Genomic DNA, 13,836 nt, shown 5'->3' with positions numbered 1-13,836 from the left:
ATAAATAGCTGCAGAGATGTGAACGGCACCTGCTGGCTGAGATAAGTGCCAGGCGAGGTGCGGAGGAGTCGGTGCCGCCCACTCAGAGAGCGCCGAGGCGAGGGAGGGTCACCTTGTGTGAGCAGAGGAAAACCATCACAGGCCTGCTGCCCCAGCACCCTGCCCCCAAAAACCCCAAAATCCTGACCCTGAATCCTACCCCGGCACCCTGTTCCCTGAGCACCCCAGAACGGGCTCAGAGCCGCACCAACAATGGTCCACTGAGAGGGAAGGATTTTGGGTCAGGCTGGGACCATGTGGAAGGAGGGTTTGAAACTGGATCTGAGTCTTCATAAAGGACCTAAGGCAACCCACAGGAGCCTCAAAACTACCCTCAGCTTCAGATATATTTAATTTGGGCTGGGATTCCATCCTGTGGTGCCCCATTTTCCCACCTGGCTGCAGTAACAGCACTGACATAGCATAAGACAGAGAGGCTAAGATGCCAAAGGCATCACTTCTAGAGGAGCCTGGCTCAGGAAAAAAGCGAGTTTGTGAGGATCTGGAGACATTTCTGTCTGAGCAACAACCCCTCTATCTGAGGCTCTGTTCCAAGAGCAGAGCCCTTTTTGACACCCACCAAACAAAAGCCACTGGTTTGCCTTGGGGGAAGGCATGACACTGACAAAGTGCAGAGCCTTTTGGGGAAGACAAAAATACCCAGAAAAAGAAAGGAGGGAAGTCACTGAGCTGCTGACAGTGTAGTGAGGGAGAAGGACAAAGGGGCTATTGGTCATGGACGGTCCTGTGCACTGAGACTTTTCATCCTGAACACCCTTCCCAAAACAGGTCTGGTGGGATGGGATGGGATGGGATGGGATGGGATGGGATCCTCTGTTTCCTCCAGCATTGAGGGCTGCACAGATGAAGCAGGATTTGCTGGAATGGGGAGGTAAGAAAGAGCCTCCTTCCCCTGTTTCCTTTGCCACAGACCATTCCTCATGTGTCAGTCCAAAAGCAGAGCTCTCTTCACTTCCCTGAGTGTCAGTAACAGCTCTGGGTGTGTGGAGCACGCCGAGGCAGCACCTGAGCACCCCAAGAGCTCAGCACAGCTCTGAACACATGAGAAGGAGGAGGAGGAGGAGGAGGAGGAGGAGGGTCTACTAAATGCCGGTGACATCAGGATGCCCGTGAGCTCCTCACAGGGGTGCAGGAAGTATAAAAGCAGAGTTCCCCGAGGAGGGTCCCTGGCAGGAGCTGGGGAGGCGGCGCTGGAGTGGGTGATGCTCTCGCTACCTCTGTGACTGGATCCTGCTGGAATCACACCATGGATGGGGGTGAGTACCTGGGCTGCAGCCTTGGGCTGTGTCTTCAGCTTTATTAATGATGCCCAGTCCCTGCCCTGTGATACAGGAGTGGAGCACTTCTATTAGAGTATTTAAACAGTATAAAAGACTTTCATCTTCCTCATTTTTACTATTAAAAAAAAAAAAAAAAAAAAAAAAACGCATGGTTCTGTTTTAGAAGCTCAAAAACCTCAAATGACTTCAGAAACAAACATAAAAAAGAGGTTGGGAGGCAATTTTAAGGGGCCCTTTTGTTCCAAAGCAAATGGAATCTTGCATAGTTCACACATTTTCTTCTGTATTCTTAGTTAAAAAAAAATAGAGAGAGAACACACTCCTGGCAACATTTTAATTCACTGAATCAGTTGAGGAATTGGGAGCAAGAAGAGCTGAGTCCATTCACTAAGTCCATCCAGTCTTTTGCAAGTTATTTCTATTTTAAAATATCTGCAGGAACACCAGGGGAAGCAGGATGCATTGGAGATGCAGGAGGTTCTGGGGATGGTCAGGGGGATGGATACAAGAAGTTCTGGGGAATAAAGGAAGCTCTGGGGATGCTCCAGGGATGCAGGAAGCCCTGGGGGATGCAGGGGAAAGAGGAGCCAGGTCCCACAGGACGCTCCAGGCAGGAGCAGAGAATGAGTCGAGCGAGTTTTCTTTCTCCTGGATGTCTCCTCAGAGCCTCTGGCAATCAATGGCTTAGGAAATTGCTGGATTTTGGAATCCCTGCATCCAAACAAACACCAAACTGGACCTGCCCACCACACATCATTCCTCTTGTTTAAACTTTTGGCCTCTGCATCATCCTGTGGGTGCTTTGTGGGCTGCTTGTTCCAAGGGGTTCAGTGTCTGGGGGCAGCTGAACTTAGCTCCTGGGAAAGGTTATCAGGATGGGGAAAAGAAAGAGTTTGTGAGACCCTGACCAGATTATGATAAGGTTCCTGTTTGGTTTTTTTGTTCTACTATTGTATTTCAGAGGAATGTTTCATTTTCCTGGAAGATGCACCACCATGGTGCTTTCTTGAAAACACACCTGGCTCACTTCTGCAGGAAATTTTTTACTTGCTTCTCTTTGCTTATCTTGTCTTTTGATTCTCACTTTCCTGAAAGGAGTGGAGGTAGATAATTATTAACTTTCTTCTGTGAGAGATCAGTGAACACATGAAATAAGAGCACGACTGGGTTTCACTGGGTCCACTCACTCTTGAGATGACAGTGTCTTTCCTCTGCCAGTTGTGAGGAGGGGAAGGGGGGAGAACAGGCTGTTAACTGCCAATAGTCATTAGATCAAAAGTATGATTAACTTTTCTCAGAAATATCTGGTTCTTCCCCCAAAAGCCTCCAGTACTGCTGGAGAAGGGGCACCAGAAGCTGGCACATGTATAACATACAGAGAGCAGGTTAATCACTGCCTACACGTGTGCTGAGGCCAGAACGTTTGCTTTGCAATTCCAGGTGGCCAAAAAACATTCTTTCACCACGAGGGTTCAGCCAGAGCAGGTTTGCTCAACTTTGCCAATGCTCCCTAAAGCATTCCCAACTCCTGCTTTGCTCTCGTGCATCCCTCAGCTGTAGCAGCAGCCAGACCCTCGTGAGCTGCCCTGGTCATTTGTGTGATCTGATTAACCACCCTCAGGGCTGTGTCTCTCTCCTCTTCCAGGCAGATGTCCTGATACCAAATACTTCCACTGTCAGAGACCTTTCTGGGTGCACCTGATGGGATTCACTGCTCCTGCCGCTGCTCTTACCTCGCTGACATTTAGTAGCTGGTGCTGAGGGAGATCCAGATAAGCTGGGAGGGATCTGCCTCTGTCCAAATTCACCCACCCTTCTGCCACAGCACGGCCTGAGTTGTGCCCACCCCAGGTGCCCACCCCAGGTGCCCACCCCAGGTGCCCACCCCAGGTGCCCAACCCAAGCACCTGAACTGGGGCTTAAAAACACCTGTTTCTTTCCCTTTGCTATTGTGGGAGCCTGAACAGCTCAGCAGCTGTCAAGGGATGAATCCTGCCCCTTGGGCTTAATCTGTGGAGGAACATTGTAAAACTGAGGGGTTGCCATCCCCTGTCATGAACAGATCCCTTCCTTCCTTCACTCACATGGAGTAATTCCCCTTTCCACCAGTTTCCAGGTCCTTCAGGACAAGAATAGCCTCAAACCGGCACTTGCTAGGCTGAGACACACAGGGGCTGCCACGGGGCTTTAGGGCCAGGCTGACTCATTTGCTGTGGTGGGGTTTTGATGTATTTTTATAAATGAGGTTTCTAGTGCAACTGGTTGCAGGGACTTTTGAGAGGGTTTTTTTTTTTTCCTCAATATTTTGAGGAACAAAACTTCAAAAACTTTTAAGAAAATACCCACAGCAGCCAACTGCCAGGAGGTGTAAAAAGGAAAGAAAAAGTAATGTACTTAAACTGCCTGATAAACTGCAGAGCAAGAGTCGTGTCGTGATAATTGCTTCTACCCACTTCCCCAGACCACAAGACAAGTTGGGAAGATGCAAGTCCAGTCCAGTCTGACTGAAACCAGTGACACAAACGTGCTCAAACTGGCACAGAGGGAGCAGGAGGCAGCAGGGCCTCTCTGGTCATGCTTTTGCTAATGTGTAATCTGAGGTGGGGGCACAGAAGAGGGGCAGAAACAGCACAGGCTTTCTTCATATTGAAAAGTCATTTGACATTTAAGACAGTTGAAACAGCAACTGAGAAGGGGGAGAAAAAAGAAACCTGTGATGATCTTCAAAGGAATGATATCAGCTGAACTGTTTCAGGAGTTGGTTGAGTCACATTCTCAGTCCTGTTTTTCTAGACCTTCACAAGGTGATAAGAAAACAGAGCAGAGTAAAGGAGCCCTCACCAGGGCTGGGGCTGGGACTGGTCAGGTGAAGTCAGGGCTGGACTTGGAGTTTGCAAACCAAGCCACAGAAAGCTGATGAAGTCTGGTTTACGTGGGTGCTTTTCCTCCATGGAATGAGGGTGGTTCTTCTCTGCCTCTTATCCAGCAGCCACAGGGGTGATTTCCTGGTGGGGCTGAGCTACCAGCACAGGTACTCATCACCCATCCGCAGGCAGCCAGGAGCACCAGCTCCAGGAGTCCCAGGGAAACCAGGCCATTTAGAAGGTGCAACAGAAGGCTAAAGGCTGCTGTGGTGTCTGCAGAGTCAGGGATCCCGTGCCTGTATGCCAGGCAGGAAGGGCAGTTACAGCGTGCTTAAACCCACCTGGTGGGTGTCAGTCCTTGGGGCTTTTAGTGTATTTCCTGTACCATATGCAAAAGCCACAGCAGCAGTTTGGAGGGGTGACAACCACAGCAGACACCAAACCTCTTCCTGCAGTCTGGAACTGATCAGAGTGGACAGAACAGCCAGAAGCTTCACTTCACCCTCAGTCCCTGCCTTGCACTCCTCCACTCCTGAGTCACCTGCACGAAGGGTTCCCAAGGGAACCCCTCAGATATCCCCAGGAGGGTTTGGAAAGGTGAGTGGAGGATGAACACAACCGAGCACACCGCTGCATGAGCATAAAAGATGAAAATAAGAGGGGAAGGTGAGACAGAGCTTCTAGGAGGCCTCAGGGGAGGCGCTCACACAGGCCTGGGGATGAGCACTATGAGCTTTCGCACGTGGCTGAGGATCTCTCACCCACACATCACATATTAAAAACATCCCCACTCACAGGTAACTCTATCTGATATTAGTGAAGCTGTTGCATGTGACTTAACACTGGGACTTGGTGCAGTGGGTGCAGTTACCTGTAGTGGAAGTTCATCATCCTGGTGCGGTGCAACATGAGCAGGAGCCTGGCACAAAACTGAAACCAAGCAGAAGCCAAGCACAGCTGAGTCCAGCAGACACTAAGCACAGGAATCAGTCACATTCATGAGCAACCAGGCCATGAGGAGCAAGGCAGAGCTCCAGGAGGAACAGGCAGCTGAAACCCAAAGGTATCTCCTTGCTGAGCACCCCCAAAGCAGAAAACCCAGAGGGAGTGAGGGGCTGCAGGGACCAGCCAGTGCCTGGAGATACATCCTGAGCCAAAGCACCCCTCAGGGAGGGACACATCTCCTCCTCACACCAGAATGGAGCTCGGGGCTGTCTCACTGCCACCTTCCAGCCGAGCAGCTTTCAGTGGCAACTGCCTGAGGTAGATGCTGGTACGAGCTGTAAAAGCAGCGAGGAGAAAGCTTTCCCTGGCCCCTGCCCTGCTAACCACGGCAGGAAGAGCTGCTTGGCTGAGATTGCTCCCACCATCACACCTGGCTCTGAATTCAGTTTTTCCTCCCAGCTGTCAGCATCCTATATTTTCACATCACAAGGCAGCAGAAGCCAACTCTTGACATTTAGAGACAAGCAATAAATTTCAGCCAGTTCCAGTTCTATCTGTCCCATGGGGAGCTGAGCTCTCCTCTCCACAGCCCAGGCACCACACGGGCACAGCTGGGCCAGATTTATGACCCTCACAGCTGGGTATTTTCACATGGATTAAGCTTCACCCTCACTGCTCAGACACAAGGGAACAGGCTGCTGGCTGCCTGCAGGGAAAAATAATGGATAAAATCAAAATGGGTGCACTGTGCCCAAGTTTAGAGTCCTCAGCTCTCAGCACGGTGGGCAACCTGGTCTAGGCGAAGACATCGCTGCTCACTGCAGGGGGTTGGACTGAATGACCTTTAGAGGCCCCTTCCAACCCAAACTGTTCCATGAATCCGTGACTCCAGAGGGGCCAGACTCCTGAGACTCCAGCAGTGCTCTGACAGTAACGCTCATGACCCTGGGTTATCTTGCTGCATCTTCCCCAGGTTCTGCTTTCCTCAGAAGTGGGGGGTCTGCAGGGTTTACAATGCCATGGACAACATTACCCACTGCCTTTTCAAAGTAAGAACCATGTGGAAACCCCCACTCAGCCACTAACACAGCATCTCCTTCTTCCCTAGGCAAGCAGCTAAAGGTCACCCTTGTTTTCAGCCTGCCGCTTGTTTTTCAGGTAAGATGTTTTCAACAACATTTTTGAAATCCAACTGCTTTGTGTTGTGTTTAAAGGGAGATCTCAAAAACTCAGAGCAGCCACCCACAGTCCCAGAAATGTGTGGGGACACAGCTGCTCACCCCAGGATCCAGCTGTGGGAGGTGGGAGGTGAGAGCAGAGCCCAGCTACAGAAAAACAAACAAGAGAAACAAAACCAAGCAGAGAAAAATGGTGAAAAACGCAGTGATTTTCAGATGGCCTGGGTTGTGTGAGACCCCTCTTAGCCCCAAAATGAGCCTTTCCAGGACAGACAGGAGTGCACCACGTTGACTGCAGGGAACAGCTGGCTCCTGCTCCCTGCAAATTCCTGGTAGAGACGCTGGACTCTGACCAAGCCCAGAGCTGGAGAGGGATGCGCCCAAGGAGGAAGAGTTCAGCATCTTCCCCTGCCTGTTGCTCAGCGTGCCCTGGCCCAGCAAGGAGGACCCCAGGCACGGAGCTGTGCCATGACCTGCTCCCCAACCCAGGGCCTGGTCCTGGTGCCCGCAATCCCTTGGCCGCAGTGGCCACCCCCCAGCCCGTGGGGCTCCCAGGGCTCAGCCCGCGGGCAGAGCCGAGCAGTCCGTGCTTTTCCCTTTCACTGCTGGCAGCCTGGCAGGATGTGGTGAAAGCCAAACCTGCTGAGGTGGAGAGCACTGAGATGCTCTCTGATAAAGGGTGGGGGTATCCAGGGGAAACCTTTTATGTCTGTGCTACGGGGAGAAGGTTCTGGAGACTAATAAGTCACAAAAAGCAGGGCACAGATACCGCAGGCTCTGTCTGCCCCGCGGGTTATGGCAGTGTAGGAAGATGAAACAAGAATAATCAGAACTGAAATCAGGGCCCTGAATGAGATGCCGGCCCGACACGGAAGCAGCTTCCTGCTGCACTCACTGCATTTCCTCACGGTCTCACCGACACCTTCGTTGGTTTTTAATTTAGCTGAAGGATGTTTTATTTCTCACATTTTATCTGACAGCCAGCTGTGCACACACAGCTGGAGGCAGGTCCTGGAACACTCTGGAAAGCTGCCACACATCTGAGTATTTGCAGGTGTTACTTTGGCTGAGCACGAAACATTTCTGGTGGAATTCCCACTTGGAGCCCCCCAGAAAGCCCCAAACCTCACATATTTATGGGAAACACTTCCAGCCACAAGGTTGTGTCAGCTCTGTTTGTGATGTTGGCATGAGACAGCACTTGGGAACTCCCTGGGACTTCTCTCCAGGCTCCTTTCCTTGCATGGCCACGCAGGCAACACAGTCCTTGTCCCAACACACTCTTCTTCTCTTTCCTGTTCTAGTTCTGTGCTGGGGACAATGTCACTGATTACTACGACTCCAACAGCACCATTGACTACAGCATGTTCGAGTCCCTGTGCGAGAAGGAGGAGGTCCGTAACTTCCGTGCTGCCTTCCTCCCGGCCATGTACAGCCTCATCTGCTTCTTGGGGCTGCTGGGGAACGGGCTGGTCATGCTCACCTACATCTACTTCAAGAGGCTGAAGACCATGACAGACATCTACTTGCTGAACCTGGCTCTGGCAGACATCCTCTTCCTGCTGACCCTTCCCTTCTGGGCCACGAGCGCAGCCACACACTGGCTTTTTGGGAGCTTTGCCTGCAAAGCTGTCTACTGCATCTGCAAAATGAGTTTCTTCAGCGGGATGCTGCTCCTCCTGTCCATCAGCATTGACAGGTACTTCGCCATCGTCCAGGCAGCCTCAGCCCATCGCCTGCGTCCCCGGATGATATTCATCAGCAAGGTGACCTGCATCCTCATCTGGCTCCTGGCCTTCCTCCTCTCCATCCCTGAGCTGGTTCACAGTGGTGTGAACAACTTGGAGAGCAATCCCCGTTGTTCCATCATTGCTGATGACTTACAGACCTTCAACACTGGCATCAAAGTGTCCCAAATGGTGTTTGGCTTCTTAATTCCCCTCCTGGTCATGTCTTTCTGCTACCTCATCATCATCAAAACATTACTCCAGGCCCGCAACTTTGAGAAGAACAAAGCCATCAAGGTCATCATCGCCGTGGTCATCGTCTTCGTCGTCTTCCAGCTGCCCTACAACAGCGTCATGCTGGCCAAGACCATCTCAGCCTTCAACCAGACCAGCTCGTGTGAGGAGAGCAAGAAGCTGGACGTGGCGGATGACGTGACCTACACCCTGGCCTGCTTCCGATGCTGCCTCAACCCGTTCCTCTACGCCTTCATCGGCGTCAAATTCCGCACCGACCTCTTCAAGCTGCTGAAGGAGCTGGGCTGCCTGAGCCAGGAGCGCCTCTGGCAGCTCACCTCCTGCCGCGACAGCAAGAGGACCTCCTTCGCCGTGGAGACAGAGACAACCACCACCTTCTCCCCGTGAGCCGAGCTCCAGGCACACTTAGGTCAAGCTGAAATGGTTTTGGACATTTTCTCTAGTCTGAACTCCTGGCAGAGCAAGACCTGCCACACTGCAGAGAAGTCGAGGGGAAAATCCAGAAGCCTCCTCCTATTTCAAGCAGCAAAGGCTGCTGGCCAATGTCCCACGGGTGGAGAGACTTTACAACAGAGTTGTCACTAACAGCAAAGCAAGGGAGAGGTGGTGAGTCTACAATTCCTCCTGTCATTTCACCTTCAGCTTAGTCTTTCCCTGTCAAAATGAGAAATGCTCAAAATAGAACATTTACCCTAAAAGCGACAAGTACCAAGAGAAAACAGACACTGGTGCAGCAGAACTGTCCGGGAGCATCACCCTTGCTTTGGATGTTGCTTTTAACAAGACAACAGTTCTGCAACCCCACAGAAATGCCCTTGCACTGAGTCAGTCCGAGGCCAACACACACCCTCAGCCTCGGGCTCGATCCAACACACAACCCCAGCTGTGGAGTATCCGAGCACATGACTGCTCTGCCTTCCCCCATGAAATGTGAGACATGACCACAGCTAATGCAAAATCCATACAAACTCTAGCCATCATTTCAATTACTTTGTATAATATTGTAGCCACTCATAGCTCTCTCAGGAAAAGTACAAATTCTACTTTACTTCTGCCTGTATCCTGTGTCTGGGCTATCACCTGCTGACCTTGAGATAAATATGAATGTGGATTTTCTCCTCCCTTCCCAGTCCTTCTAGCAGGACTTCAGCTGCCTTTGAAGTCAGATCTGTATTTCACTCATAAGCTACTGGGGCGTGTTTTGCATCAGGCTGTCGGCACCAACAAAGACATGGCTCGCTGAGGTTTGATCTGGAAGCAGTCCCACCTCTGCCAGGGCCATGGCAGCTGAACAGCAGATTATTGCCATGGAAAGCCAGACCTTGGAGGAGCCCAGACTGTAATTCCAGTGGGTGCTTTTACAGGAAGGGCGAAGATTCCTGATGACAGATGAACGCTCTGGGAACCGCTGTCATGGGACAGCTGAATGTCAGCCGGGAGGAGCTGCTGCACAGCCTGTGCAGCTGCCCCTGTCCTTGTCCTCTGCTCCTGTCCCTGTCCTTGTCCTGTGCTCTGATCCCACAGCACCCAGCTCTTCCAGAGCCATCGCCAGTGGAGAGACGTCTCAGCCTGGAGCTGCTCCCAGGGCTGACAGGGGAGACATGAGCAGCAAAACACTCACTAAACAGACATTTATCCTTTTTTTCAACACATGGATCCATCAGGAGTGACACAGAGAGCTCTCTGTTTCATGGGTTGGAGAGCATTGCTTTAGAGATTTGAGGATTAAAATCAGCCTCCCAAGACACTGGCTAGGTCTGAGACAGCACTGACAGTTATTTACCTGGCTGCCATCAAATCTAAATAAATTCTCCAATAAACCATTTACCTCTGGTGTATGGGATTTCTGTCAAGGGCTGGGATTCAGGAAGAGAGGACATTCTGCTTTATGTTATCTATCTGTGCTCAACTGTTGAACTCATTTTCGTTTACAGTGCCCAGGTAACTCTACAGAAGTGCTGCTTCTCTGTCACATGAAACAGGGGTTGACAACTGACACTGAACATCTATTTCTCGTCCTTATTTGGGCAAGACACAGCTATCATGATCTTGGCCAGAGCCAGGGACACCCCCAGCACAGGATATTTGCAGTTTTCCTCATCAGTAACAATACATTGTTAATGTATATTCAATATGTAAAGCTGCTTTACACAGACAAAGTTCAATCTGTTGATGAATGTACCCCAAGAATACTCTGCTTCCATGGGACCTTTTTATGCAGAACCCATTCACCTTATTCCAGCCAGGAAACTTCTCCACCAGCACATGGAGCTGTACTTGTGCCCTGTAGACAAAAGCCACTCCCCTCCTGCAAATGAAGAAGTCTTCAGGTCCTTACGGACCAGAGGAATTCCAAATAGGATCACACACAGTTGCTTCCAGAAACGAGATGCAGAAGCACCTTCTGGGACAGCTGCAGCTGTGCCTCAGTGAGGCAGTGGTAGACAGAGTGCCTGGCTTTCCCTGGTTAAATTTAACAGACAGAATAAATTTGCATCTAATTTAGATGAGTCATGTTAACGTTGGCCTAAGATCCCAACCCAAGGTTCACCACTGATGTCTAAAAACTGACTGTTTTGCTACTTGAGAAAAATAAATTATAACGATTTAAACAAAATACTTCTGGTTTTCCATTGCATGTTCTCCATCCTCGTACAGTCCTTGTCAATCCTTCTGTCCTCTCAGGTCAGCTCAGCTTCATACCAGTGCTGCCCTGCAGGAAAGAGAGCATGGAAAAATAAACTAAATAGAAAAATGTTGGTTTACTTCATCTGCTGATGGATTATAAAAGAAACAAGTCAGCAGCACATGAGGGGTTTTTATTTTAGCTACTAACCCACCTGTCTTGATGCTGCTCCACAGCTGGATGTATCTAATGGCCACTCACCAACCTTTAAGTGAAAATTCTTTGAGCTGTAGCATTTTATTGTACACGTTTAATTAAAATCCAGTAATAAACCACCACGTTACTGTGGGAATTGCTCACAGGGAGAGGCAGCAGCTCTGGGCACTATAACCCCCACCCACATCCAGGGTGAGAGTAGGGACTGCAAGTAAAACAATGAACACAGTGCCTCTGCCTGACCTCCCCGGGTAATTCGTGCCTCAAAGCACACAGGGGAGAACAAGGGGGGACCCATATCCTTCACAAAAAGTGCCTTATAATGGTGACCACGGAATCAAAGAGGAAGAAACTCAAAGAACACAGGAGACAGAAGCCTGACACCGAGTGCCAGAGCTAAGGCTCATTTCTGCTTTCACTGAGTGACGAAAGTCTCACGTTTTCTCCCAGAAGAGAAAGGACAAGGTGAGTTTCAGCATCTGGCCCAGAGATTCAAGAAGCATCTCCAGACTAGAGCGCAACACAAATGAAGGTGCAAAACCCCAAACCCAGGGATCCTTCGATAAACGCTGGGTCTCACCACGGTGAGGTCCTCAACTGCCCCAAGAGCTCGTTTGTGCACAAGGTTGAGCAGTTTTGGGGCAAGAACTGGGGATCTGCAGAGAGCCACAGCACTTTTAACCATTCCCCCTGCTCCTCTGAGCTGACTGTGAGCCAAACTCCTAATGTTCAGGAACTTTCTTGATTAAGAAAACAGACTCTACCTTGAAACCCTAACTTAAACCAGTAAAACTTACCCACCAAGCAACCACACAAAATCACAACTTGGGCCACAGATACTGCAGCCAAGTCGCACAGAACTTGTTACCAAAAAAAAAAGTGTACTGCTCAGATGGATTTAACCTATTTTAGTACTTTGCACCAGCTAGAGCTGCCTATTTCCTTCCACAGTTCCAAATCTTCTTTTAAAAGCCAATAAAAACCTGGCCCTCATTAGAGAAGGGGAAAGTTCTCCAGGCAGGGCTGTGGTTTCTCACGTGCCACCTGGGCAGCTGCGTGAGGGAAGTCCTTGTCACCCTGAAAAAGAATGAGCTGGAACCGAGTGAGGTAAACAAACCCTAAAAATAATGCCCGTGGGTGATGGGGAAGGGTGGGGGCACATTGCACCAGTCAGAATAGCTGAGAGCGGGCCATGGCTTCCTCCTCACAGCTTCTTTTGTAGGGAAAAAAGCCCCAAACTCCTGTTCTGGGGGTGGAGGTGTCACATCTCATGTACTTCTTGTACAGCCAACTGTCCTTTTTGGCAGAGCTGCCTTGCCTGGGGCCCTCCCCCAGGGGCACAGTGGGGTTTTATCCATCCCCCAGGGGCACAGTGGGGTTTTATCCATCCCTGGGCCACTGTTGGAGGGACCTGGGGAAACTGAGACAGCTGAGATGTCACCTGCTCTTTGGTGGTGTCATCACAAGCGGCTTCATAACCTCAAAGCAAGTGAATCAAAGAGTCTGACCGGGAGTTTTTATGGATGGCAGGATGAGCTCAGAGCCAACTGTTGGCACCCAGCAGGGGACATATAAGGAAAACATATAAGGAAAAATATAGGGATATATACACATACAAGGAAAAATAACCAGATAAGCAGCATCCTGCTGCAGTCAATGACAGCAGCACAATCCACTGCTAGTGGGGGTCATGTCCCCAGCCCTCCTCTTCACAGAGCCCAGCCCATCCTGCTCCTTCTCCAAGCACTAAAACCAGGCAGAATATCCCTGGCTCTGTGCTCATCCCACACATGGGAGCCCTCACAGCCTCTGGATGAAACGAGCACAATTTCACATGTTCAGATTTAGCAGTAATCGCCAGTTTTCAAGCCCAGCTGTGGCAGCCACCAACCTGCCCAAAACGAAAGTTATTTTTTCACTTTCACTAAGACCCCAGTTCTGCAGAGCTGAGTATTGATACCAAACCAGCAGAAGGTGAAGTGTTGGTGTTCAATCACCACCTGTCACTGCCCCAGCTTGTTGAAGAAACCTTATTCAGGTCTGAACAGATAAGGAGCCTTCTGGCTCCATGTGCAGGGCAGCTGCAGAGCCAGCCCAGGCATTTGTCACTGCTGAGCCCCTGAAGACTCCTCATGTGCAGGAACTGAAACTTCCCTTCCTGCTGCTTTGTTTTTTTTAATTCAATTGTCTTTAAAAAAAATAAACCAAACAAGCAGAAAGCTACTTTCCTTTCTGTGCTGCTGAGCGCTGGCACAAAAATTATTGTCAAGCGATCAGGGGCTTTATTGGGAAGTTTTTGTGACTGAAGGAGAGCACTAATGTCCAGAATCATCCTGCAGGAGAGGAAAAGGCCAAGTAATTTCCAGTGAAATAAACAAAAAGGCCTTCCAGGATTTGGAGTCTGTGAACTGTGAATGCTGCTCTGTACCAAAATCAGAACTTCTCTCACCAGTTCCAGTTCCTGGATCCTGCAGGTTTTACCCACGGCTTTGTCTTCCCATCAGGGAACATCCCACCTCCAGGTGAAGCTCAGTGAGCAGACACACACACGCACACACACACACACACACACACACACACACACACACACACACACACGTGTCCCAGCAGCCCTGGTTTCACTCCGGGGCAATCACAGCAGAATCCAACCCCACTGGGGCAAAACCCGGCTGTTAGGGCTGCACA

The 13,836-nt window shown here is 50.3% G+C and overlaps 1 protein-coding gene across 1 annotated transcript; it reads left to right on the top strand.

The window, feature by feature from the left end:
* The first annotated feature begins 897 nt into the window (after nt 1-897).
* On the top strand, nt 898-9,907 carry CCR7 (C-C motif chemokine receptor 7). The gene is made up of 3 exons (XM_068212119.1): nt 898-1,316; nt 6,258-6,307; nt 7,632-9,907. Exons 1-3 carry the CDS (start codon nt 1,307-1,309, stop codon nt 8,694-8,696), a joined length of 1,125 nt encoding a protein of 374 aa, XP_068068220.1. The 5' UTR covers nt 898-1,306; the 3' UTR covers nt 8,697-9,907.
* Nucleotides 9,908-13,836: the final 3,929 nt, after the last annotated feature.

Source organism: Anomalospiza imberbis, chromosome 22, assembly GCF_031753505.1.
Source record: "Anomalospiza imberbis isolate Cuckoo-Finch-1a 21T00152 chromosome 22, ASM3175350v1, whole genome shotgun sequence".
NCBI lineage: Eukaryota > Metazoa > Chordata > Aves > Passeriformes > Viduidae > Anomalospiza > Anomalospiza imberbis.
The sequence above is the reverse complement of the archived record's forward strand: the minus strand, read 5'-3'. Positions and strand labels throughout refer to the sequence as shown.